Source organism: Cricetulus griseus, chromosome 4 (genome assembly GCF_003668045.3).
Source record: "Cricetulus griseus strain 17A/GY chromosome 4, alternate assembly CriGri-PICRH-1.0, whole genome shotgun sequence".
Lineage (NCBI taxonomy): Eukaryota > Metazoa > Chordata > Mammalia > Rodentia > Cricetidae > Cricetulus > Cricetulus griseus.
In genome coordinates this window covers 166,559,368-166,587,351 of record NC_048597.1, presented here as the reverse complement: position 1 = coordinate 166,587,351, position 27,984 = coordinate 166,559,368, and the positions used below count along the sequence as shown (strand labels likewise).

The 27,984-nt window shown below is 41.7% G+C and overlaps 2 protein-coding genes, 1 non-coding gene and 1 pseudogene across 6 annotated transcripts in view; 2 read left to right on the top strand and 2 right to left on the bottom strand.

The window, feature by feature from the left end:
- The first annotated feature begins 3,542 nt into the window (after positions 1 to 3,542).
- LOC113834373 lies at positions 3,543 to 3,648 on the top strand. The gene has a single exon (XR_003485204.1). It is a non-coding gene; the product is annotated as a U6 spliceosomal RNA (small nuclear RNA).
- A 4,460-nt stretch (positions 3,649 to 8,108) lies between these two features.
- Psma4 (proteasome 20S subunit alpha 4) lies at positions 8,109 to 14,643 on the bottom strand. 3 transcript variants are annotated; one of them, XM_027415050.1, is made up of 9 exons: positions 14,419 to 14,439; positions 13,325 to 13,350; positions 13,063 to 13,105; positions 12,630 to 12,792; positions 11,447 to 11,524; positions 11,055 to 11,143; positions 9,809 to 9,939; positions 9,223 to 9,346; positions 8,109 to 8,504 (listed from the first exon to the last, which is right to left on the bottom strand). In XM_027415050.1, the coding sequence occupies exons 2-9, from the start codon at positions 13,325 to 13,327 to the stop codon at positions 8,350 to 8,352; spliced, it is 786 nt and encodes a 261-aa protein (XP_027270851.1). In that variant the 5' UTR covers positions 13,328 to 13,350; positions 14,419 to 14,439; the 3' UTR covers positions 8,109 to 8,349. The 3 variants fall into 3 exon arrangements, with proteins under 3 accessions (XP_027270851.1, XP_035299603.1, XP_027270850.1); XM_035443712.1 differs by lacking the exon at positions 14,419 to 14,439 and adding an exon at positions 14,124 to 14,143; XM_027415049.2 differs by lacking the exon at positions 14,419 to 14,439 and adding an exon at positions 14,530 to 14,643 and having other exon boundaries at positions 8,111 to 8,504.
- LOC113835554 lies at positions 14,216 to 15,587 on the top strand (annotated as a pseudogene).
- A 446-nt stretch (positions 15,588 to 16,033) lies between these two features.
- The window catches only part of Hykk (hydroxylysine kinase), a 36,197-nt gene continuing 24,246 nt past the window's right edge, over positions 16,034 to 27,984 (bottom strand). For both annotated transcript variants that reach the window (XM_027415051.2, XM_027415052.2), the window contains 2 exons: positions 26,787 to 26,970; positions 16,034 to 18,467 (listed from right to left, as the gene is read on the bottom strand). In XM_027415051.2, coding sequence (XP_027270852.1) covers positions 18,010 to 18,467; positions 26,787 to 26,970 — 642 coding nt within the window. In that variant the 3' untranslated portion in view covers positions 16,034 to 18,009. The remainder of the gene's footprint in view (positions 18,468 to 26,786; positions 26,971 to 27,984) is intronic.

Genomic DNA, 27,984 nt, shown 5'->3' with positions numbered 1-27,984 from the left:
TCCACATAAAAACTTGTAAATTATTCCATTTATATGAAATATCTATAACAGACACATTTGTTGATTAGTAGATTAGTATTTGCTCACGGTGGGCAGGGACTTGAGACACTGGGCACAAGGTTTCTTTCTTCAGTAAGGAAAACATTCCGAAGTTGGCTATGGTAATAGGTATTCAATTCTGTGAATATATCAGAAGTGATCAAAGTGCACACTTTTAAAAGTCAGGGTTTCATATATCCAGTGACCTTGAATTCCGTATGTGGTGTAGGATAACAGTGAGCTTCTGGTCCTCCTACCTCTAACTCCCAAATGCTGGAATTTTAGTTGTGTGCACAACTCTCAATGTTATTCAGTGCTGGAATCGAACCCAGGGTTTTGACTGTGCTTAGCAAACCATCTGATCTATATCTCCAGCCAAAATGTACAATTAGATATGTTTTACATTTATTTGTATACATGTGCACACCATGTGTACAGAGGTCATAGGAGAACTTGTGAGAGTCAGTTCTCTGCTTCCATCATGTAGGATTCAGGGGTCAGGCTTGGTGACAAATGTGTTTACACACTGATACATAATTAAAAAGAAATAAGATTGTAACTGGGTGTGGTGGCACACACCTTTAATCCCGGCACCTGAGAAGCAGAGACAGGCAGATCTCTGTGAGTTGGAGGCCAGCCTGGTCTATATGGTGAGTTCCAGAACAGCCAGAGATGGCTCAGAGGTTAAGAGCACTTGTTTCTCTCAGAGGACCTGGATTCAGTTCCCAGCACCCACATGGTGACTCACAACCAGTTGTCACTCAAGTTCAAAGGGATTCAATACCCTCTTATGACCTCCTAGGGCACCAGGCACACACATGGCCCACATACATACAATCAGGCAAACTATCAATAAAATAAAATATATCTTAAACAAATAAAAACATGATTGCCACACATGCTTGTGCAAGTAACTCTAATTAAACCATGTCTTAGTTACTTTTCTATTGCTGTGTTAAAATGCCATGACCAAAGCAACTTATAAAAGAAAGCATTTGATTGGGCTTATGTTTACACAGGGTTAGAATCCATGATGATAAAGCAAAGTCACGATGACAGGAACAGCTGAGAGATCACATCTTGACCTGCAATCAGGAGTCAGAGAGCACACTGCCACACTGGGAATGGAGCACACTGGGAACGGGAACGCTTAAAGCCTATCCCCAGTGATACACCTCCTATAAGGCCACACTAGGAAGGGGGGAGGGAGGGAGGGAGGGAGGGAGGAAGGGAGAAAAAAAAAACCCAGCATGGCCAAGTCTGCCACAGCAATAGTCCAATCCCTGGTATCAGCTTCTATCATGGTTACTATTCTATTGCTGTGAAGACACCATGACCAAGGCAACTTATAAAAGAAAGTATCTAATTTGGGTCTTATAGATTCAGAAAGCATCCCATGGTGACAGGAACAGCTGAGATTGAAAGACCCGCTCGGAATGCTTCTGCATGCCCCCCGCCCCTCTGTCTTTCCCGCCTGTGTCGGTGCTGGGTGTTCTCTCTGGAGCAGGCGGGAGGAGCAGTTGACCGAGGGCAGCGCGGCGGGGACTAGCAGGGCAGGGCCAGGGTTCGGCCAGGGGCTGGAGAATGCAGCGGGCGGCGCCTGGAAGGGGAACTTGAGCTGGGAGAGCAGCGGTGCTGCTTGTCCAGGAGCTGCGAGCGGGGAGCCGCCTCCAAGGCCAAGGACACGGGGGCCGCGGAGCTGCCGGGGCCTCCCAAGCCTTCACCCCGGCAGGGCTCGCGCCCCCGGCCCGCCCCGCCTGGCACCGCGCCTCGGGGCTGGGGCCGAGCAACGAGCACCAGGTGGGCCGGCACGAGAGCGAACACCAAGTGAGCCGGCCTGGGGCCCTGCCCCTGAGCCCCCGCCCGATGAGAAACACTCTGTCCCAAGGTCTCCGCCCCCAAGGTCAGCCATCTGGACGAGGGGGGGGGGAATTGAGTCTGTTGTACCAGACACCAGACCTTGAGAATATGCTGATCTGGAATGGCTCTGTGTCTCATTTGAACCATCCAATAGAAATGATTCTGTATTTCGCCTCATTTGAAAGACTCTGTGTTTCACCTCATTTGAATGACTCTATACTTCGCCTCATTTGAATAACCCTGTATAGCGCCTCATTTACATTGACCAATGGGAATAGCTCTGTACAATGCCTCATTAGAATTATCCAATAGAATCCCTGCTTCTAGCTTGCGCCTTTTTCCCTATATAAGGACCCCTTTCCCTTGGCTCGGCGCGCTTGGCCTCACAGAAGCTAAGTCGCCCGGGTACCCGTATCTTCAATAAAGCCTCTTGCTTTTGCATCCAAGTTCGTGGTCTCGCTGATTCCTGGGTGCGGGTCTCCTTCTACGAAAGTACCTCTTCGGGGGTCTTTCAAGATCTTACATCTTGATCTGCAAGCACGAGGCAGAGCGAACACACTAGGCATGGGGTAAGTCTTTGAAACTTCAAAGCCCATCAATAACACACTTCCTCTAACAAGTCCACATTTCCTAATCCTTCCCAAACAGCTCCACCAATTTAGGACCAAGTATTCAAACATATAAGCAATGGGGGCCGTTCTCATTCAAACCACCTCAAACTGAGTGGGTCACACACATAAAAGAGCCATGAAAGTAGGAAGAGCACTTCTCAGAAAAAAAGAATAGTATCAGAGCAAATGGAGAAAGAGAGGCAATGAGAGTGCAAATGACTAAAACTCAGTGAGTCAGTGAGTGTGTGTGTGTGTGTGTGTGTGTGTGTGTGTGTGTGTGTGTGTGTGTGTTCAACTTGACAAAAGCTAACGTCATCTGAGAGGAGGGAACCTCAATTAAGAAAATATCTCCCGGCTGGGTGTTGGTGGTGAACGCCTTTAATCTCAGCACTTGGGAGGCAGAGGCAGGCGTATCTCTGTGAGTTCGAGACCAGCCTGGTTTACAAGAGCTAGATCCAGGATAGGCTCCAAAGCCACAGAGAAACCCTGTCTGGAAAAACCAAAAAAAAAAAAAACCTCAGTAAGAGGGCTGTAGGCAAACCTGTAGGACATTTTCTTAATTAGTAATTGACTGGGGAGGGTCAGTCTATTGTGGATGGTTCTACCCCTGGGCTGGTGGTCCTGGGTTCTATAAGGAAGCAGGCTAAGCAAGACATGAAGAACAGTCAGTAAAAGCAGCACCCTCCATGGCCTCTACATCAGCTCCTGCCTCCAGGTTCCTGCCCTGTGTGAGTTCCTGTCCTGATTTCCTTTGACGATGAACAGTGACATGGAAGTGTAAGCCAAATAAACCCTGTCCTCCTCAACTTGCTTTTTGGTCATGGTGTTTCATCATAACAATAAAAACCCTAAAACAATGTGTGTGAAACTGTCAAAACATAATTTAAAAAAATTCAAATGATTGACAGTGTTGCCTATATGAGCAAACAAAATCCAGTATAACAGCATATAAAGTTAAAATGCAAAAGCTAAAATAGGGAAATAGTTGTAACACAGATGACAAGGGGGTATCCTTAAAAGAACTTGCAAATGGTGCTCACTTCAGTAGCAGGCATTCTACAGCTGGCATGATAGACAGAAGATTAGCATGGCCCTGCCCAAGGATGACATGCAAATCCATCAAGCCTTACATACTTCCATATGGGAAATGTGCTCCATATTCACAAAGGATTTTCAGCCATAATGGAAAATGGAATCATGACATATGCAAGAAATGGATGGAATGGAACTAGCTTATCAGGCTAAGCAAAATAAACCAGATTCAGAACAACACATTCAGTATTTTTTTCTCATATGTAGAATTTAGATGCAGGTGCATGTGTGCCATTTCTGAGACTGCAAACTAAGACTGAGGGCCTATTTACTACTCATGCACATATAACCTGTTACTGAAAATTAACCAGAAATGTACTTGTTCAATTATTTAGTTTCCCTCAGTGTGAGACCTTTTAAAAAAAGATTTATTTTTTATTTTATGTGGATATGTGCATGAGTGTATGTACATGAGCCATGTGTGTGCTGTGGCTATGGAAACCAGGAGTCAGAGCTCATAGAACTAGAGTTATGGATAGTTATAAGCCACCCAAGTGGGTGCTGGGAATTGAACCTGGGTTCTCTTCTGCAAGAGCAAGAAGTACTCTTAACCACTGAACCATCACCTCTCCAGACCAGAGGGATTTTTCTCTCTCAATTTCTTTTTCTTGCTTTTCCCTGCTAAAAACAAATGCTTTCATGGATGGAACTTTCAAAGTGCTAGACTGTAGAAATTCTAGAGACTTGTTTCTGATTGAGAAAACACCAGAAGTGAAATTTATACACAGGAGCACACAATTTTCCACCGCATGGCTATTTTTAAAAGCATGATCTGAAACTCTCTAAAGTGAAGTCAAGATTTTTGATTTGAAAGTTTGACTTAGAATTTAAACCTGAGCTCCCTTTGGGTTCCTAATTGTCTCAGAGGGCTGCTGAGGTAGATAGAGGTGCCCTGTGAGAACTATCCAGTTCTGCACAGATGAGAGAATTCAATGGTTGCTATTGGTGAAGGATGTCCATTAGGATGAGGGCAGCTAAGGCTACAATTGGGATGCATCAAGCAACACCCTAGAACCAGAAAGCCCTGCAACTGGGATAAAAATATGCCATAGAGCAGCTGAAAAGGAGGCTGGGTGAGATTCTAGGCTAACTAATCCCAAAGTAGGGAAAAGCAACTCAGTTATAGAGCGGCCTCAGCTGACCCTAGCACCTTTAGCTTCCCATCTAAACTCATCAAGAAAGAGTGCACTGAAAACTGCCATTGTCTTCCCCAAACTCTGAAGACTAGCTCCTAAGGTAGTGAATGGCAAAGTACCCTGGGCTCTCTTATATGCTAGTCTCTGAGGTGTCCCTCTGGGGTGTGACAGGGGTGGTGAGAACATGGAAAACCCACCGGTTCTACTACATAAATGGAAAAAGTTTTCAGAATGTTGTACAGCATTCTAAGAAGGGGCACTATTTATCCATTCATCAGTGTTTATTTCTTGCTTTGAATGTGCAGTTCCTGTTTATGCATATGGCTACTTCAAGAAAACAAAGTCCTTTGGAAATGTATTCCAGGAGATGAACAACAAATATTATAACTGGTGAAGAGTGTTATGGAGAAAAACTCAGCAGGGCAAGGGGCTTAGAGAACAGACAGCAGACTACTCTTCTGCAGGCACCAAATAAAAAGACATTTAGAGATGAGGGAGCAGACAGATAATGGAGGAAGGCAGTGTTCCCAAGGCAGAGGAATTGGCAAATACATGAGCAATTAGATGAGGCTTGATGTGTCCAAGGACTGCCAGGAGACCATTCGGATGGATGCGGAGGGGGACACAGGGAGAAGGCAGCAGAGAGGCCAGAGAACAGTGTAAAGAACTGGACTTCTAGAGGCAGCTGACTATGGGGAAAGGAAAACCAGTTGAGGACTGATGAAATCCAAGTGAGAGATCATGGTGTTTCAGCCCAGACCCTTGGGGATCCCTACAGTGCTAACTAGTTGGATTCTGAGCATAAGCTGGAGATACAGCCAAGACAATTTATGAATTCACTTTTCTACCCACTCTTTCAAGTGTAACAAGATTGAAACTGATCATTTAAGATATATAGCCAATCCTATTAAGATTTGGGGGCTGGTCAACTCACAAATTTGTATTTATGATCCCAGTATGCTACCTAGTTTTCTATCAACTTGACACAAGCTAGAGTCATTTGAAATGGGGGAAACCTTTCAAATAGAAAAAATTGCTACCATAAGATCAGGCTGTAAGCAGACCTGTTTGGCATCTTCTTAGTAATTGATGTGGGAGGAACCAGTCCATTGTGGGTGGTGGTACCCTGGACTGCTGGTCCTGTGTTCTGTAAGAAAATCAATGAGAAACCCATGGGGAACAAGCCAGTAGGCAGCACCCCTCCATGGCCTCTGCATCAGCTCCCACCCCGAGTTCCTGCCGACTTCCCTCAATGATGGTCTGTTACCTGAAAGTATAAGATAAAATAAAACCTTTCCACCCCAAGCTGCTTCCTGTCATGGTGTTTTATCATCAAATACAAACCTAACTAAGACACAATGTTTTCACTGCTGTTTGTATAGCCTGCTTTTTGTAGTCTGAGGGGTATGTTCTAGGTGAGGTCTAACAAGGTGACCCTTGACCCTCTCACATCAGTTCTCATATTGAGCTTACTATCCATCTTCCATCATGTTTTGATGCACAAGTGCTGTTGCTGATTTTTGGTTGAAAATAATCTTCAGGCATTGTGCTTGCTCATCACCATTCCTAAGCACAAGGTTATCATGTGCCTTGAGGAAAAGCATTTACTCCCACCAATGCAGTTGGTTGGGCCTCTTACAGCTGTGTATAGTGCACACACCTATTACTATCTCAGCATGTAGAAAACTGAAGCAGGATTGCTGTGAGCTCCAGGCCAACCTGAGCTACAAAGACTCAAAACAAAACAAAACAAACAAACAAAAAAAGAAACAAAAAAAGGCGTCTTTTAAGTAGAAACATGTATAAAATAGGTATGAACAGATGAATACTACACACACACACACACACACACACACACACACACACACACACACACACACACAATTTGATTTTAGCTGACAGGCCCCAATGTGATAATTACCTATATGAACAACACAGTAAATGTTTTATGAAAGTCATTAAGACAACTTGGGGATTGGCCAGATGGCTCAGCTGCTAAGACAGTATAACTTTCTTGCAGAGGAACAGAGTTCAGTTCCTAGCATCCAAGTGCTCACAACCCCCTGTAACTCCATCTCAGGGGGTCTGGATGCCTGACCTTTGTGTACTCACACACACATATATAAATTAAAGTAACACCCTGCAAGAAATTCTATTACTTCAATTTACTTCAGAGGTCTAAAACTGGGATCCTGCTGGGCAGTGGTGGTGCACAACTTTAATCCCAGCACTCGGGAGGCAGAAGCAGGTAGATCTCTGAGATCGAGGTCAGCCTGGTCTACAGAGCACACTGCAGGACAGCCAGGGATACAAAAAAACTCCTATGCAAAAAAACCCAAAAAACAAAAACAAACAAAAAAACAAAAACCAAACAAAAACCAAAACACTGTATCTGATAGATACCAGCTAGCTAAGGAAATTGGCTCTCACCCTGCTGCCATGGAATAACCCACGTTTTTAAAGCCATGCCTACATCTGGGTCCCCTGCCAAATGTTGAGCTAATGTTTATAGAGCCCAGCTTGTGCCCAAGTTCGAAAAGCCATCCAGGTGATTCTAGTGTGCAAAACTTACCTCTCCAACTTTAGCAAGCACAAGAATCCCAATCTATGGCTTGTTAAACCAGGCGGGATGCTCGCCACGCCCAAGACTCCAGGTCCAGTACTCTGGGGTGGAAGGTGGATGCAAGTACGTGGACAACAGGGTGGGACTGGGCTTCAACTTCAGAGATTTGAATTTAGAAGTCTGGGGTATAATACCCCAATTTTTATTCCTGTAATTCTATTCTTGCTGGTAGTCCAGGAACCATGTTTTTAACAACTGGCATTACTTCTGCCAAGTCACAGAACCCCAAGTGGACAGATTGAGCCACACCTAGCAATGCAGCTACCTTCAGCCTCTCTCTGGAGCTGCTCTTCCTTGCTGGTCCCACTTCTCAGACTGTATCTCCTCCCACACCATCTTCTATGAGGTTGGAGCTGCTGTCTGTGGGCGGACTCTCAGCAATGCTTACAGACGCATTGTCACACCCAATTCTGGCCTTGCTCAATCGACTGTTCAGTCTTAAACCAATCCCTGGAGACAGCAAGTAACCTGTACACTTTGTGAAATCCAGGTATATATACCTCACAAAAAGAAAGCAATAATCACCCTAGCAACCCTGATGTCCTTTTGTTTACTCATTTTTAGTTATGTGTGTCTGTGTGTGGGTATGTGCATGAGTGCAGTCGCCCCCAGGAGATGAATATGGATGCTGGGAACAGGTCTTCTGTAAGAGCAGTGTGTGCATTATAAATGACTGAGCTATCTCTCTCCAGCCACAACTGTGGTTTCTTCAACAATTATTGCTACAGAGAAATTTTTCCTTCACCATAACCAATCTTTCCAAGTTTTATTCCAAAAAATTATGTGTTGAGATTAAGATGTCTATAAAGATGTCCATCATTACAATAAAGTATCCAACTGGACAGACACGACAAGGACCCAATTCAGTCCTATTTCCCCGATGATCAAGTTAGAGAAGAAAAAACAACAAAAAACCTTTCCGGGGTGGAAGGCCAGGACAGCTTCCTGAAGTGGTGCCTCTAAGGAGCTATAAAATCCATGATGTTGTCTATTTGTCCTTCTCCTTCTGTTCTTTTTCCTTCTTCTCCCGCTCAGCTTTAGCTTCTTCCTCCTCATGTTTTTTGATCAACTGTTCTACTTCCTTCTGCTTGAGGACTCTGATCATGGTCTTTCCATTCTCTCTTGTTAGTGTGGCGATTTCCACTAGAAACACAAACATACATTGGTGTCAGAGGCAGAAGCACTCGGCAAAAAGACATCAGCTCTTTCCCCTAGTCTTGGACTTTGTCTTGCTTCCCCATGTTTTACTCTTAATGATACACTCAAATTTTTATGGGACCAGAATACCTTTCATCTTGTGATACCCTCACTACTGTTTTACCTAAAGATCTTTTCTTTACCCAGTAACTTTCTTAGCAACCATTTGTGTCACTCAGTGAAGCTAGGTCAACAGTTCTTCTGACTCACAAGCTGTGCTGATCAAAAGGAACAAGCCAGGATATTCAAACGAATAACAATTTTCAATGGTCTTTCTAATTTCTTTTTAAAACACTGACCTAAAAGCAGCTTCCATCAGACAAGGCAGTGCATACCTGAATCCCAGCACTCTGGAGGAAGAGGCAGGTATCACTGCTAGCTTGAGGCTAGCTTTGGTCTAACAGTGAGGTCAAGGCCAGCCAGAAGTACAGGAGTTACAAACTAGGAGTTACATTCAGGCTCATATCCTTAAGTCCGAGCTATGGTGTAGGCCTCTGGCTCTACAATTCATCAAGGCTGATCTTAGTCATTAACAGTATGGAGTCCCCAGTGTCCCCTAAGGTGGCTGCTACAATGAACTAAAACACATTAAATACCTAAGGCTGTAGCTACTCAATGAATCCCCTCACTTGATTTGACAAACCAGGAGGAGGACAGGGATTACCTTTCTCAGCTGACAGCTTACTGACATCCATTGTCTTATTTAGCACCTTAATAGCAAGAGCAAGTGCTGATTTCAAAGTCATTTCTCCTTCTTTGTAGTCTTGTTTCAACATTGACACGGCTGCCTAAGGGGGAGGGAAAATCAACACAGAGTTTCCTTCCAATCTGTGCATTTGGAGGGAGAATATAAATTGGTCTAGAAGTCCAATTGCCTGAATTCATATTGACATTGCAACCATTATGCAACAATCTTGACAGCAGGGAAGGCTGACACAAGATGGGGAAGGATCCTTACCATGGGGCCTCGGTGCCAAGAGAATCATCCTTAAGAGTTCAGGTGTGAATTAACACATGAGAAAAAAAAAGTATGTTTCTACAACTTATAATTGAAAGCTAGCACTTAGCTACAAATATCATCAACAAACTCCAGCATATACAGAAATCACAGGTGTTTTCCTTCATGTTGAGTCTGTTGTGAAATTATTTTATTAAATGCTATGTTAAACACTCTTACACTCATCGGTATTTTAAAATTACAGGTCTTCTTACCCTTTCACTGCAATTTACAGTGTCACAAAAATACTCACAGCACTGTTGTTTCCAATACATGTGGCTTTCCATCCCCCATAATTTCCACTTGGGTCACTCTGATACAGCTGAAAGCCATAGTGCTTATCCCAGCCAATGTACAGCAAAGAAACACCAAAGGGGCGCTTTCCTTTAACAAAGAAAAAAAACCAACCTCAATTTAAAAACCAACAATCTCAATTTAGAGCTGTCAGTGGATGTGGCCCAAGCCTGTCTGTGAAGCTAAGCATGCATAAGTTGCTTTGTGTTTTGGCCACCACAGATAAGCTCATTCAAAAATGCCACCTTCTGTTTCTAGGAGCTGGACTCCGGCTGCGAGGGAAATGAGGACACAGAAAGGCCAGAGCTGAATTTCATTACTATGTGAAAAGAATCTGTTTCCAGTCTTGAAAATGTTACTTTGGCCATGCAGCATCCTATTGTTATGCGTGGAAGCAGATTTGTTCATTGAGCAGATGTTATCTGTACCCCAGTGTTCAGGAGGCTGTAGCAGAAGGATGGCAGTGAGCTCCAGTAAGTCTAGACTACACTGGGTGATGTCTCACAAACAAAACCAACTGTGGAAAATAAGAGACTTCAGAGTGCTCAGCCCTAAATGGGACAGCTATATCACTCCTCCAACACCCAGGGATCATGGAAGAAACAGAGCTACTGTAAGAGCTACAGGTGGTGGGTGACAGGAGAGTCTTTCCAGATACAACAGGGCAGTCACAAATATGAACTCCCAGCAGATGTGACAACATGCCCAAGTCCTCCCCCTGCAGACGGAACCCCAGCAGAGAGGGGAGGTAGACATGACGTCCCACCTCCAGCTGATGAGTTCCTAGCAGTTGGTAGCTTCTGGGAGGGTAAGCGAGTTTTTTTTTATGGGCATGACCCTTGGTAGAGTGACAGTGCAGGCCCCAAATTAAAGAGTATTTGTTTAGAGCAAACAGGACTGCAGGGTTTAAAAGAGGGAAGCAGGGAGGAAAAAGAACATCAAATTGGGTGGGTTGAGAGGTGAGGGTTAGATGTGGAAGGAAATGGTGGGTGAATACTTTCAAAATTCACTGTATGAGATTCTCAGAGAATAAAAATATTTAAAAAATGTATTTTAGAACCTCCAAACCAAAAAGAAACCTAACAAAAACAAAATAACAACCTCAAAAAACCTCAACACAGAACAAAAATAAAAAAGCAAAAAGTTTATTTTATCCCCCACAAAATGTTTTAAGTTTTCAGAGTATTTCCAAAGAAACTCAGTACCTCCAAACTGTGTATAAGCCTGTTTGATATCGCACAACGCTGTAACCAACTGCTCACACGGAATTGGCTCCTGGTACTGTAATAAATACCTAAGGTAAAGAGATTGACAAATTAACAGGCTTCTCAAAAATATATACAATGCAGGGAAATGCCCTCTGAAAAGACATATATATAATGGGGGTAAATGCAGCAGTCACTTATAATTTGAAGAGGAAGGAGGCAAAAACATCAGCATCCTAGTATTCTCCAATCTACACAGTATTTTATACGTTTGATTAGGTAGAATATACTGTTCAATTAATGGATTTTCAAAACTTTAAATTCTGCAAAAGCAAGCTTTCCTTGGAGACATCTGACTCATGTGCTGTGTGTTACACTATTTCCATCCATACCTTTGAGCAATGAGCCTTAGTTCGTTAGTCAGAACATTAGCATCCGACGTGATGCCTGCCACACTGCAAGCCATGTCCCTTGAAAGAAAAAAAAAAGACCAATGTAAGAGGGAAAGAACAAGCCTAAGCTATAGGACAAGCTTTCATAATTAATAAGAAGTTTCCGTGTCATTATTTGCAACCTGGCTGGCAGGGCAGAAAAAGACTCACAACCTTACAAATAATCAGTCAAGAAGGGGCTCATAGGACCCTACCTTTATGTTGGAACTCATGGTTATTTGTAGATTCTGGGAAAGGAAGAATCACTGTCCTTGGTTATATACCCACTGCTGAGCCCACCAGACTCTAACAGATTGTTCTCAAACCATGGTCACACAGATGGCCGTGGTAATGTCAGCGAATCAAAACAGACAGACATATATGTAAGAAAGAGATTTGTGGGGAAGGCAAAGGGAGACAGGAATGGCAGGGATAGGATGTGAGAGTGGTCAGAATGCATGGTGTATGTGTTCAAAATTGTATTAAATAATTAGATAGGCCCCAGTAACAAGTATTCATCAGGCCTACCCCACAAGGCAAAGTCTCTATGTAGCACAGGCAATCTTCCACTAACAACAAAGTTCCAAGAACTCAAACTGAACAGAAACTAGACTGTACTGTGTGGCTGAATTGTTCTTTGGTAAAGAGTCAGTATAATTCTACAAAATTCCTACATAGTCATTCTAACCAATGCCTTTAGGGCCTGCTTTGTGCTAGGCATTTCGTTAGTTTATCTCACTCATTTACTTTGTTCTATCAGATTTCTACAACCACTCTGAGTCCCCAAGAAGTTAAATAACTGGTGTGACATCACATTTTATATTGACTGACTTTGAATTTTAAACCAAATCCGTGTGACCAGTAAGTTCATGCCTTTATTACTGCACAACGCTACTTTGCACTGTTTAGCTTTGCACTCAAAGTGAACACATTCATACTGGACATACTGAGACACAATACAATAAATGCGCTTCAAGGAGGTTTCAAGAAAAATAAAACAAATACACAAATTTTCACAAGAAAAAAAATAAAACCCCTCTCTTCAATTCTAGTATCTCACATAGAAGACTCCTTTCCCTATATGCAAATCCCACTTATGTTGAAAACTGAAATAGTTCAAACACTTCCCTAAGATCTCACTTACTCATTAAGTTTATAAATTTTTTCAGAAAAAAAGACTTCGTCAAGAAGTTTGTGGATGTTGCGCCTCTCTGCTGCAAGCAGAACTCCATCATTGGCTAAAATCCCCAAACAGGTGCCCGCATGTCCAATAGCTTCCATGGCATACTCCACTTGGTACAAACGACCTACAAAACAGTGAAACACCAACATTCCTCTGTGTTCTTATAGCACCAATCCGAGAGAAACCAGCAGACACTAGCAGGGTACAGTCAACAGCCCTACTTTTACCATTCAATGATATATGCTGTAATCAACTTAGTGAGAACAGTTATTTCAAAGTACAGAAAGAATGAACACCAAAATACATGCGAGGCTCCCCCCACACTAAAAGTATAACATTTAAAAAATAAGCAAAAAGAAAATCTCTTTGGCGCAGGTTAAATTTTCTAATTTACCTTCTGGAGAAAATATTGTGGTCCTGGAGTCATATCTTCGAGACTGCAAAGGAAAAACATAGAGATGATGCCTATGGTTGAAGTAAGCCAAATTCTGGAAGCCCACAGATCCACAGCTGTCTCCTGGTGCTTAGTTGGGGGTGGGAAACAGCATTCTACGCCCCCACCTGCCTCTGCTTCACTTCTCAAGTCAGTCTGCTAGCTTCGAACAAGTCATGGCGTTCAACAGGCAAAAGTTAAATGAAATGTGTCATGAACTCACCATGGCTTCTGAACTTTATGTAACTCCTGTGAAAAGAAAATAGGATCATTAAAATAAATAATCATAATTTAAGAAATATCTTCTAACTTTTAAGCCGTTTGTTCCACACCATCATTCAACTAACACTATGAACCAGGAACTATATATATATATTAGATGCCAGAACACCACAATAAAGGTGAAAGCCAAGTCTGTCTTAAGAACTCGGAATCTAGCAGCTGGAGGAGAGGGGCAGAGATTATAAAGTAACTGGAAGAGGCGCCGAGTGTGGGGTGGGAGAAAGGGATGGACAACAAGTAAGTTTTTGAGGAACAAATACAGAGAATGAGAGTAAATCAGATGGGCAAGGCAAAAATAAGTTGAAAAGCCTCAAGTCGTAGAAGAAAAATTGGGAAAGAGTGAAGGGAAGGACATTCCAAGTAGAGCAGGAATGAGAAAGGTTAATAAAGTGGAGAATTCAACAGACAAGGGACACATTGCTTAAGCTGATATGGTCCTAGGTGTAAGGGCAGGTGGTAAACCTGGGCCTCATTTCTTCGAAAGAGAGTAATAGAAGCTATGTCTTAGTGAAAAAAAAAAAAAAATGACACCCCAGAGTTCAATGCCTATATTGCCAGATAATGGGGTATGAGGCTGGAAAGCTAAACAGACATCTGAAGGGGCTGCGTGCTCGGGTGGAAAGTGAACTTTATCTCTCATTCACTACGGCTCCATCGAATGACTGGGCGCAAGGACCACAGAACTGATTGGTTGACATTTCAAAACCGTCAGGTCGGAGGGAGGCTGCGGGCAAGCTAACCTGCCGGGAGTCGACTCCAACATGTAGGAGAAACAGAAAGGCGGCCCTGCGCAGAGCAGCCAGGCCACGGCGGGTTTCGGATTAGACCGTGAGCACAGCTTCCTCCACGCCTGGCGCCGGCGCCACACGCTTTGGACTTTCCCCGCAGCAAGCCGCCCCCACCCTTCGTATCGACCCGGTGGGTCCCAGAGCCCGGGCCCGCCGTCCAGGCCGCGCCGGGATGCCCGACGGCGGCCGCCGGGGGCCAGTCCCTGGCAGGCCGGTCACCGAGGAGGCGGGTGCAAAGTCATCGTACCCACGGCTCCTCGGCGGCGGCCGCGGGCCTGGGCCGTGGTCTCCACGCAGGTGGCCCCCGCCCAGGAGACAGCGACCTTGCTTCCGCGGGCCCTCGGGGACTGAGCCTCACCGGAGGAAAAGACAGTGAGGGGTGCAGATCAGCGCCGCTTTACTCAGCCGGAGAAGAACCAACCAGGACCGCCAAGCACCCGCGACAAATATGGCTCCCGAGCGTGCGCAGAACAGCCAGGGGGCGGGACGGCGGGGACGCGGAAGTCCTCCTGGTCGGGGGGCGGGGACCGTCCGCCCACGTGGACGGTGGAGACGCACAACCTGGGTTTAGGCTAGGGTTGGTGTTAGAGGAGGGGCGATCCTGTTCTGCGGAAAGTGGAACAGATTCCTGGTACACTTTGCGTTCCACTTTCACTTTCTCTTCTGTACCATTCTAACGAAGCCCAGAGTAGTGACTGTAGACAGAGCCAAATCGCTTACTATTCCAGCCGTGCCCCTTAACAGTTATTCATTCCTTCGTGCTTCCCTTTAGCCTCATTTTTCCCTTCCTCAGATCCAGCTCTTTGGTTGGGAGAATTCCTCTTCATCCATCTCTTCTTTCTTATTTTACCTGGTTTGTGTGCCTGTGTTGGGGTTTGAAGAACTAGTGGGTTGACTGTGCCTGGTTTAATATTGTATGTAGTCATCTCAGCCCACTTGGATCTGGGTTTTTTAAAGGGGGAAGCTTAGAAATTAGTGACATGTAGGCTGGCCCTGACCAGTACTCAGGAGGTAGGGGAGGGAGTGTTCTTGGAAGTTCAGGGCCAAGCTGGTTTGCCCTGTGAATTCCAAGCCAGCCAAGGCAACATAGGGAGACTGTCTCAAAAATGAGAGAAACAAAACAAAAACTAGATAGTAAAATATTCATACAATGTAGTATATATTTAATATCATAACAGAAATCAGCAATATTTGCATTAGGAATTTAGTGAAGGGAATCCCTGTTAGCAAGAACAATCAAAAGAGAAGCCTGAAGCGTTCCACTATATAACAGGAGGAACACTGGTCTGGAGTGAAACTGAAGGTTTAGTCCATTTTTCTGGTCCCTAGTTTCCTGATTAGCCAAGTTAAACAAAAATCTTAAATGTGAGAATCTTAAGTGTTTCACATGTGAATGATCTCATTTGGTGTGTGTATTTGTGTGTATAAGAAAAAGAAAGAAGAGGCAGAAGAAGTAGTATGGGATTTGTTTTGTTTTGTTTTGGTTTGGTTTTTGGTTTTTTGAGACAGGGTTTCCTGTGGCTTTATAGTGATTAGGAGCAGGGGTCACAGCCCAAAGACCTAACTTAAAATCTAAGCCCAAGCTCTCTTCTGAGTCAATTAATTGAGCTTTTAAAGGCTCTATTTCTTCCTTCCTTCCTTCCTTCCTTTTTTTTTTTTCCCGAGACAGGGTTTCTCTGAGTAAGCTTTGGAGCCTATCCTGGCACTGCTCTGGAGACCAGGCTGGCCTCAAACTCTCAGAGATCCACCTGCCTCTGCCTCCTGGGATTAAAGGCATGTGCCACCAACGCCCGGCCCTTCCTTTCTTTTTCTTTTTCTTTTTTTTCTTTTTTCAAAGACAGGATTTCTCTGTGTAACAGCCCTGGCTTTACTTGCTTTGTAGATCCCGCTGGCCTCGAACTCACTGAGTTATGCCTGCCTCTGCTTCCCAAGTGCTGGGATTAAAGGCATGTGACACCACAGGGCTAAGGCTCTATTTATTTATCTAAAGATGGAAGTTAATAATCAGAATATTTATATGAGTCTGTTCTGAATTAAAGTATATGCTACTAAAAAATTAATGAAGCAGGAAAGACAGGACTTCTCCAGATTGCTGACCTAAAATCTTGATTTGTTAAAGCAGCAGGGCTCACTGACTGAATATGAGAAAAACAAGCAGCTGTCACACCATTATTTCTAGCTTGGGTAACCTGGAATATGACCCATTATTTAGTAACAATTTGTTGTGCCTCCACTATGTGCCAGAGTCCATGCTAAGAGGTTGCCATGTTCTCTTATGAAACCCTCACACTTGATTTTCTGGGATAGGTACAACCATTATCTTGATTTTACAAGATTTTTCCTTTTTCAAAGGAAATCGAGACACAGAGAAGTTAAAAATGAATTCTACAAGTAAACTCAGAGAAATGCCTAGTTTGGGAAATTTAGGCAGGTAGATAGACAGGCAGACAGGCAGATAGACAGACAAGCAGTTATGGTATCAGGGCCTATCACCTAGAATACTGACAAGGTGAGTGAATGACCAGGGTTCTAGACCTGAGCCATTTGTAGAAAGTGTGTGGCTAAACCACAAGAATGGACCAAGTGTGATGCACATGCCTACTGTCCCAGCTACTTGGTTGCATGAGGCATGATTATCACTTGAGCCCAGGAGTTTGCCTGCTTGATTCCAGTACAGACAACACAGTGGAATCTAGTATCAAAACAGAAAAAAAAAAGCCCACCCTACAAGAATAAGTAAATAGCTACTTAAAGAGACATGAAAAGAAATAAGTAAATACTGAGGTAAAACTTAAGATAAATATGCAATGGGGCTTCATTTCACTAACTTCACAGATTGCTATAAAAAGACAATCAGGTATAGAGAATGAAGAACATCTAGTATAGGGCTATGGCTCCACACTGGGAGGCTGAACAGGAGGACTGTGGGGACCAAGGAGTTGAAGACCAGCGCGAGCAGTATAGTGAGCTCCTACCTGCTGGAGAACCTTGCTGATATCAGGGTTAATGGCCTTGCCTGAATGTCTGCACTTGCTTCCATGCAGTTCCACTGTTGTCTAATGTCTGTCTCTGGAGTTCCAACTGAGCTACTCTCTCCATGTTCTTCTCATGATTCCTACCCGTGTTTTCCCCTAGGGCACCACAACATCTTTCCTTTTGCATGCATTCATTTTATAAATGTGTTCAAAGACTTTTCTATGGGAAAGGCACTATCACAGGTGCAAGAAGAGACACACAGACATGTTTCTCATGGTCTCTGCCATGGTCAAATTTACAGGCTACATAACTGCACAACCATAAGCAGGTAAGACAGTGAAATGCCATGGAAAAGAATGCAATGGATTCTAGAGAGGTGAGGTCGGAGAAGAGTACATAGAATTAGTGTTGTGTAGGCTAGGTGGTTAAAATATATGGATTATTTAAAATATGTGAATATAGCTATACACATGTATTCTTTTCACAGTTTAAAACTTATTGATTTAAGGACTGGAATAGACTTTGAGAGATTGATTACAAATCATATCATCATATGTGGTTCATATAAAAGACAAAGAAGAGCTGCAGAAAGACATGTACTTGCGCATGTGTTTTTCTTTTCTGTAGTGCTGAGGTTGAGCCCAGGGCTTTGCACACTAGGAAAGTGTTCTTAATATAGTACTTTCTTAAGTGTAAAATGTAGCCCAAATATGGCTGTAAAAACTAAACCTGTCTTTGCCTCTTTGTATTTAGAACGGATATGTTTTACCATTTCACTTTTAATCTGCAGGAAAATTCTCCGTGAATTTGATCTGAACCTAACTGAGTTTTGATTACCAAGGAAATACAAACTTTTCTCTGGTCACACAGAGATCCTAGACTCATAGGACTTGGCGGTTTCAAACCAGATTTCCTCTACGGCCTTCTGGCCCATGTCAAACAGCTGCTGTAGATGCTGCCATCCAGTTTTCGCTGTGATCATGAGGTACTCTTTGTTGTCTGGGTACAGCTGGCAGGAATATGCAGCCATGACAAGTGACTGACTAAAGCGACTGCACACAAGCACAAACAAAGCACTCCTTTCTACAGCGGTCAGAGGGATCACACTTTCAAACCCTGCAAGGATGTGACCTCCTACTTGTATAGGATTCGTGCTTTCGATCATCATGTACATGATGGTGATTGCCACTTCAAACACATAGTAGCCATAGCTCATGTCACCAAAGTCTAAAATCCCAGACACTTGGTACACAGCATCTCCAGAGGCTGACTTGCTGTCTACTAAGATGTTATGGTCGTTAAGATCACCATGATTGATACCTGAAATTAGAAAAATCATGTTACTAAGTTATTTAAAATAGCAACTCATTCTCTTTCTGTCTAAAGCAAACACATCTAAATAATTTGGTAAGCACAAATAAGAGATAAAAGAACAAACTATTTTCTTAAAGCCATTTCCCCTGGAAAGGACACTGGCAGAGTTTTGGCTCCTTTGCTCTTGCTTCTCACCAGTGCAGAGGCTAAGGTGGAGACTGTAGTACTCACAAACACCCAAACTGGAGAACTGCTCAAAGCCAGGGATATTCAAAAGGAACAGAATCACATTCATATCATTATAGGAAGCAGAGTCTTACATGGAACATATGTACCTTTATTAATATCTAGGCTTAACAAGTTCTGATAGGCCTGGTGTGATGAGGCACACCTTTTATCCTAGACTCGGGAGGCAGAGGCGGACAAATCTCTGAGTTCAAGACCAGCCTGATCTACATAGAGAATTCCAGGGCTGGAGAGAGAGAGAGAGAGAGAGAGAGAGAGAGAGAGAGAGAGAGAGAGAGAGAGAGGGACTCTGTCTCAAAACCAAAACTAAACCAGAAACTGAGAGGGTTTAGTAAATATTATAGCAGGCTGGAGAGATGGCTCAGTGGTTAAGAGCACTGGCTGATCTTCCAGAGGTCCTGAGTTCAATTCCCAGCAACCACATGGTGGCTCATAACATCGGTAATGAGACCTGGTGCCCTCTTTTGCCCTGCATGCCGAACACTGTATACATAATAAATAAATAAATCTTAAAAACAAACAAGCAATTCTTTAAACAAACAAAAAAAAGAAAATGTTATAGCAACTTGACATCCAAGAGCATGATACATGGCCTTGCCTGGTTGGTCAGAGTATAATCCAATTGGAGTTATGTCTAGTGTAGTTAGCTGCATGTGGTATAAGCTATGACCCAAGCATGCCCAGTAGAACCATACATCAAATTGTAATAGGTTGGTTGAAAAGAAAACCCCATGTCTTTGTCATGGGCAATTTGAAAAATATTGATTTAAGCTACAATCTAGAATTCAGACACTATTATTTTTTTCACAAGCAACAAACCACTGAGAGTCACTAGGTGGTACAGAACATGTCTTTTTAACTTATAAATTTATTCTTGAAGCAGGATCTGACTCTGTAGTCCAAACTGATCTATATCTCATGACAATCTTTCTGCCTCAGTCTCCCATGTGCGGGGAGTAGAAGTGTGAGCCACCATGCTCAGCTTAACTTATATATGATTAGGTTTTTCTAAATTATGCTTAGTTAACTTGTACCGCAGTGAGTGATACCAATGAACATTATTGTAAATCATACATTTTAAATTATACATTTCTGAAACAGGAATGTAGCATAGAATTAATTCAAAATATATATAGCAAAATTAGACAGAAATACAAGGAAAAAACAGAAAACACACAATGCAATATGTTTTACACAGTTAGAACAAACAGACAAAAGTGATCACTAAGAGATATGGAAAATTTCAATAACATGTTTGACAAACTTGACCTAATGGGCATACATCCCCCCAAATTACAGATATATTTTTACTTTAATAAAACGTGGAATTTTTACAAAAATGTAACAAACATCACATCATAAAGATTTGAGTATTATAAAATAAATGTCAATGACTGAGATCATATAGACCTGTCCTGTTCAAATTCATAGCCACTAACCATAGGTAGCCATTCCAATTCATTAAGATTTGAGGCTGGAGAGATGGCTCAGCAGTTAAGAGTACTGATTGCTCTTCCTGAGGACCTGGGTTCAATTTCCAGCACCCACATGGCAGCTCATAACTGTAACTTCAGTTTCAGGAGATCTAATACTCTCATACAGACATATACGCAGACAATACCAATGCACATGAAATAAAACCAAATAAATCATTTAAAAAAGATTAAATAACATGGAATGGCCCAGTTCCTTTGTTGCACAAGGCATATTTCAAGTATTGACTAGCCACATGATGACTGTTTCACTGGAAAATACAGATACACAACATTTACTTGATGGAATCCTATTGGACAACAGTGATAAAGAGTATGTTTCATTTTTTGTTGTTTGTTTGGAACAGAGTCTCTCTCTATGTAGTCCTTGCTGTCCTAGAATTCCCTATGTTGATCAGGCTGTCCTCAAACTCACATAGATCCTCCTGCCTTTGCCTCCCAAGTGCTCAGATTAAAGGTGTGTGCCACCATGCCTGGCTAATGTATGTTTCTTAACCAAAACACAATTACAGCAGAACTCAGCAGTGAAATGATAACTAAAAAGTTCCTCATATTATGGAGGAAATAATATACATATACATATATATATATATTATGATGAAAAAAGATATTCTAAAATGAGTTACAAAATATCTAAAACTAAATGAAAATTTGTATTAGGACTTGGTGTGCACAGTTTCTCTTGTAGCTGTAGGTAGCTATATTTCCAAAAACAGTGCTTTGAATGGTAGCTGGCTAAGACATCTAGGCAAGCTGATGAAAAGAGGTTCAGCAATAATGGAGAACACATAATGGTAACAACATAAAACAAACAGAAACAATAAGAGACAAAGCAGGAGGAATAATCTAATATCACCTCCCTGCTTGGACAGAAAATGAGCCAAACAAAAACTGACTCCCACATTTTCTAATTTAAAAGCAATAGAACTGACTGCTACAGGGTACAAGGTTCTTCACTGAGGAAATGAAATGTTCTAAAATTAGATATTCAATGCCTGCATAACCCAATGGATATATAAAATCATGGAATTGTCAAAGTCAATGGATACATTGTGTCTTCTGTGAATTATATCCTAATTAAGCTGTAAAAAGAATAATGGGATATATTATCTTCAATTTAAAAAGACTAAACATATTCTCTGATAAATAATAAATATCTGAGAATAGAATAAATTTTGCTTTGCTTTTTTTGTTGTTTTGTTTTTTTGTTTTGTTTTTTGGGTTTTTTTCCTTTGCTTTGCTTTGTGAAACATGCTCTTGCCATGTATCCCAGGCTGGCCTCAAATTCTTCCTGTCTCAGCCTTCCAAGGGCTGGGATTGTGCCGTGCCCTACTATCCCTAGTTGGAATAGGTTTTTATAAAATCTTAAGTCAAATAGCACCTTTTCCCAAACAAACAAACTTTAAGTTGGAATATCAGAAAAAAACAGCTGGGCATGGTGGAGCCCTAGGACACAGAGGCAGATGGGTCTCTATGAGCTTGAGGCCAGCTTGGTCTACACAATAAGTTCCAGCCAAGGTTATATAGCAAGACTCAACACACTCACACACACACACACACACACACACACACACACACACACACACACACACAAAGCAGGGAGGAGGAAGAGAAGCTAAGGAAAACAGTATACATGTTTGAGATAAAAATGGGTGCAAGCAATTACAAATCAAGACTTATGCTTAATTAATTTTGTCTGTAGTCCAAATAAGGGCAAAGAAAAAGAACACAAAAATATTGTGAGTTAAGCAGCAATTTAAGAAGTTTTTTTTAAGGCAAACAGGAAACATTTAGAAAAAACAGATAATAATATGAGTAATTTAAGATGCAATAAAGAGGGCCTTGAAAATGCCCTTCCCCAAAGGATGGATCTGTGATAAGAACTACTGGGAAAATCCAAGAGGGGCCAGTAGTCTGCATTCAGAACAAAGGGACAGATGTCACTAAAGACCTGATTGGTATTAGAAAATAAGTAAGTAGTCTGGAAAAATGGCTCAGGGGTCAAGGGCACTGGCTGCTCTTTCAGTGACCCCAGGTTCCATTCCCAGCACCCACATGGTGGCTCCCAACTGGCTATAACTCCAATTCCAGAGGATTCTTCTGGTTTTCTTGGGTACTGCATGCATGTAGTACACAGACATACATGTAAGCAAAACACTCATACATATAAAGTAAAAATAAAATCTCAAAAAGGTAGGTAATAATAAATGATAAATGCAGTTTTAAAAGGTGTGTTAAAAGCTTATAGTTTAGGTGAATTAGATAAATTAGATGAATTAGATGAATTAGATAAATTTCTATAAAAATACAACTCATTAAATATGGCAAAAACCTAGATAGTCCTATATATATTAAAGGAATCAATCTGCTAATTTTAATAATTTCTTGGGCTTTTTGTTTGAGACAGGGACTTATGTAGCTAAGCTGGTCTTGAACTAGATATGTAGCTGAAGCCATATCCTTCTGTCTTCACCTCCCAAGTGCTGGGATCGCAGGTGGGTGCCATCATGCTCAGTTTGCTAATTTTAATACTTCCCTAAAGAAAGATACAGTACTAAATTGACCCAGTGGGAAATTACTCTAAGTAGTATGAAAAGAAAATGTTGTCATATATATATGTCATATATATATATGTATATGTATATATATATATTTACAATATGTATATATTGTAAATTTGTATTTGAGAGTGTGTATGCCACGTATGTATAGGTGAATGCATAGACCGGAAGAGGGCATTGGATCTCCTGGAGCTTGGGTAACAAGGTGTGAGGCACCTATCACGGGTGCTAAGAACCAAACTCCAGTCCTCTGGCAGAGCAGCAAGTGCTCTTAATAGCTGAGCCATCTTGCCAGCCCTACTCTAATGTTATAATCACTAAGATAGAAAAACTCCTTAAATAATTTTATAAGTCTAAGCTCATACAAAGATATTTTAAAGGGAAAACTGTAAGGAGATGTTTCTTAGGAATGTAGATGTAAGCCACAATAAAACTTTAGCAAAATGAAAAAGATAATTATAATAAAGAGAAATGGAAACAATACAATGACCCTAGGCATACAATGTTGATTGAATGTTAGAGACAACTAAAATAATTTGACATACTTAGAGATGTAAGGAGAAATAAGCATTCATTTTTATATGAATTCTTAGTGAGCCAGGAATACAGGGAAGCATCCTTAACCATATAAAAGATGTTAACAATAACAACAAACTAAAGCAACATCACAGTTAACAGTCTCCCTATGTAGCCCTGGCTGTCCTGCAATTTATTGTGCAGACCAGGCTAGCCTCAAACCCATAGAAGTCCTTCTACCTCTGCTTCCTGAGCGCTAGGATTAAAGGTGTGTGCTAATGCCTGGCTATCACAGTCAATAGTTAAACACTGGGGGTTGACAAGAAGGCTAACTGGGTAAAAGTGCTTGCTGTGCAGTCCTGATACCCTGAGTTCTGGAAGGACAGATCACTCTCAAAAGTTGTCCTATGACTTCCACTCAACATACTCCAGCACATGCATGTCCGAACGCGCGCACGCACGCACATCCACAACAAATACATAATTGAACACTGAAAGAGTTTCCTTGGTTAGATATGAAAGAAAGCTTGGTGAGATAAAACAAATACAAGTCTGTCTCACCTGGCCTGGTTTTACATACTTGTAACCTGAGTTTGGTAGGTTGAACTATGAGGAATGTGGGTTCAAGACCAGGCTGGTCTATATGGAAAAACTGTACTTGAGAAAAAAAACAACAACATTTCTTCCTTTATAGAACATTTCAGATGATTTTGTTCTGCATATATAAGCTCTGAATCATTTTGAGATAAATTACTTAAATGGTGTGTTTGAATTTGAGCACTTGAGAGATAGATTAGTGGTTAAAAGCACTTCCTGCTCTTCCACGGGAACTGAGTTCGGTTCCCAGTATCCATATGGAGTAGGTACTCTATCTACAGGGGGTCTAATTCCCTTGTATGGCCTCCATGTGTACCTGAATGTGGCTTACACACACACACACACACACACACACACACACACACACACACACACACACACACAAAATGTAAAATAAAATGTATGGATGTGTTGGGAGCACATCACAAAAACCCTTGTGCCCATAGATCTCCAGAGAAACCAGGAATGTTAAGCATGCAGGATTGCTTTTCCAATGGGAAAGATATAAAACCTGTTCTTCCATCCAGAAGGCTGGGAATTGAAGTGTTTACTAGCCAGGTGATCTATGTTATCTGTTGGCCCAGGCCATATCAAACAGGACTCGAGGTGGCTAGTAATCTAAATGAGCCTTACAGCCATCTCACCTCTGCAATACTGAGCTCCTACAATCGGGACCAGAGATATCTAACATATTACATTACCTAATAATTATATTATCTGTATAACCAGAGGCTCCCCCAGGCTCTCACAACCAGCACCAGAGGTGGCTGGCTAATGACCCAAATGACTTCTATGCTATCTGTATGACTGAGACCAGACCAGAGCCTTCCTTAGGCCCTTAAGCTAGTACAGGTAGCCTATCTCTAGAACCTATCTTCTTAGAAGAAATGACATGTACCCTGAGTTGAGTTTTGAAGTAATTATGCTTCCTTGTCACCAGGGATAGTATTACACCAGGAAACTTTTTTCCCAAATTATACTGTGTTTAAATATACTGACAATAAACTTTATGGCATCAGACTCTCTTAGGTTTGATGCAGGTTGAGTTTTCTTTCTTTCTTTCTTTCTTTCTTTCTTTCTTTCTTTCTTTCTTTCTTTCTTTCTTCCTTCCTTCCTTCCTTCCTTCCTTCCTTCCTTCCTTCTTTTTTTCTTTTGATTTTTTTGTTTTCCAAGACAAGGTTTCTCTGTAGCTTTGGAGCCAGTTCTGGAACTCACTCTGTAGATCAGATTGGCCTTGAATTCACAGAGATCTGCCTGTCTCTGCCTCCCAAGTGCTGGGATTAAGGTGCACCACCACCACCCAGCTCTGAACTGAGTTTTCATTCTCACCTGTCTTGGCTCATTTCCCTACCCAACACCTGAGGAGAGCCCCTCACGTATGCAATAAAGTATCGCTTTGAAATATCAGCAACAAACAAAAAGTGGAACATGAAATAAAATATAAGTATTTCTTAAATCAAACATATTAAATGAAGAAAAAAGTATTGTAGCATAGGCTTGAGATACAGGAGTGGTAGAGTACTTGTTCAGCATGTGCAAAGTCCTGTAACTGATCTGCAGCACTGTCAAAAAATACATACCGGGCCAGTGAGGTAACCCAACTGGTAAAGACGCTTGGTGCCACGCCTGACAAGCTGAGTTCAACCCAGGGACTCAAAAGTAGGAGAGAAAAACCCTTCGAGTTGTCCTCTGACTTCCACATATGTGCTACAGCTTGGCATCCCAAAATAAATAATAAAATTTAAAATGTTTATTGTGTAATTCCTCATTAGGGACATATGTAAAACCCAATGTCTGTGTGTTACTTGTCTATCTACATCTTAGGGATAAAGATTTCTTATGGGTATATGTAAAATTTGTTCATAGATTATACTAGTTTTATAAATATAAACATACTGTAATAACCATTTTCTTCAAGTTTAACTACAAAACAATTGAAATCCAAAGTGTCAACAGACTTTTTTAAACCTATGGTTTGCTGATCCTAAAACTAATATGGAAATGCAAAGAGAAAAATAGTCAATATTCTTGTTTTGTTTTGTTTTTTGAGATAGGGTTTTTCTGTGTACCCTGGCAGTTCTGGAACTAGCTCTGTAGACAAAGCTGACTTCAAACTCAGAGATCTACCTGCCTCTGCCTCCACATTTGGCAGTTAAGACTCATATAAAAGAACAAGATGGGAAGATATGTTCTATTCTATTCAAAAACTAAAGGTCAAGAAATTAATATTAATATAATTAATAATAACTTAGGGCACTCACAAGTTCTCCGATCTAAGAATACGCTTTAAAAAAAGAGGTAGTAAGGTTTGTGATCTTTCTTATTTATTAACATGTGAATATAAATGATTGTTACTTTAAAGTAGAAACTTCAAAACCAGTGTACACAAAGGTACACTCCGTGTCTATTGCTGAACTATTCAAATAGCTAGGAAATGGGACCACCATGGATATCCATTAACAGAGAAAATGGATAAATAAAAATGGTGCACATGCATAATAGAATTTTATTTGTCCATAAATAAAAATGTAATCATGATATTTGCTAGGAAATGAATCCACTGGAGATTATTCTGTTAAAGTGAAATAAACCATGTAATCATGATATTTGCTAGGAAATGAATCCACTAGAGATTATTCTGTTAAACTGAAATAAACAAGACTCAAAAAGACAATACTGCATGTTTTCTCTCATATGCAGACTCTATATTTAATTTGTGTGTGTATGTATTTGGTGCAGGACATGAATCTAGAAGAAAACCCAAGAAAGGGAAGAAGAGATCTTAAGAAGAGTATATGTGGAAAGAGAGGGTAATGGGATTCATGTTTCATGGAAGCAGGAGGGGAAAGGGCATCAGGAAGAATGGAGCAGGGATGTTAACTAAACTGATATTGGGTTGGGAAAATACTCACATTCTCGAAAATGGCTTAATTTGGTCATTACTTCTTCCTTGAACAGCTGAATGACCTGTTCAACAATCTCCCGGTTTCGATTCTGGCTTAGGGCACCTATGTATTTCTCTAGAAGAGGAACGTTTTTCAGATTCCATATGAAGTTCTCCCGATGAAGAAGATTTAACTTTGGATGATGGAATTCCTAAATGAAAAGCAAGAAACAGTAGAATACTTAGCATGCGCAATGCCCTATCCTTGATTCCAGTGATAAAGCTAGAAATGGCACCATATGTCTATAAGCCCAGCACTTGAGAGGTGAATACAGGCAGATCAGAAGTTCAAAATCAGGCCAGGCAGAGGTGGCACACACCTTTAATCCCAGCACTTAGGAGGCAGGCAGATCTCTGGGAGTTTGAGGCCAGCCCAATCTACAGAGTTAGTTCTAGAACAGCCAAGGCTAGACAAAGAAACCCTGTCTTGAAAAAAAAAAGTAGTAGCTCAAAATCATCTTTGGCTACATAGTGAGTCTGGGCTTGCCTCAAAAACTAAAATAATAATAATAATAATAATAATAATAATAATAATATAATTTTTAAAAGCAAGAAACAGCCTCTTGACACCCTCTATCTCTATGAGGAGGCAGATGGCACTCGAACTTTCTTATGGCAACTGTTTTGCCTCATTTATGGTAACCCATAAAGCATGATGGATAAAGTTCATGTCTGAATATCCAGCCCTTGGAAGGCTGAGGTAAGAGGGTCTTTCCTTCAAGGCCAGTGTCTCTCTTTCTTTAAAAAGCCACAAAAATTACAAGTCACTTTTTTTTTTTCGAGACAGGGTTTCTCTGTGTAGCTTTGGAGCCTATCCTGGCACTCGCTCTGGAGATCAGGCTGGCCTCAAACTCACAGAGATCCGCCTGCCTCTGCCTCCCGAGTACTGGGATTAAAGGCGTGTGCCACCAACACCTGGCGTAAGTCGCTTTTTATTTGATCAACGCCTTAGAAGTTTGGGAGCATAGTCTTGAAGGGACCAGCTCCCCATTTTGGCAGCTATAACAGCCAGACACGTGCTTTTCTGACCTTGAATTGGTCACTAGAGGTTAGATGCCTGCCTCATGGCAAGGAACCAATCAGAAGTTAGCTGGTTGTGCTATGCTTTACGGCTCTGGGTGTGCTTTATGGACAAGTGCACAGCAATGACGCACAGAGCATAGCAA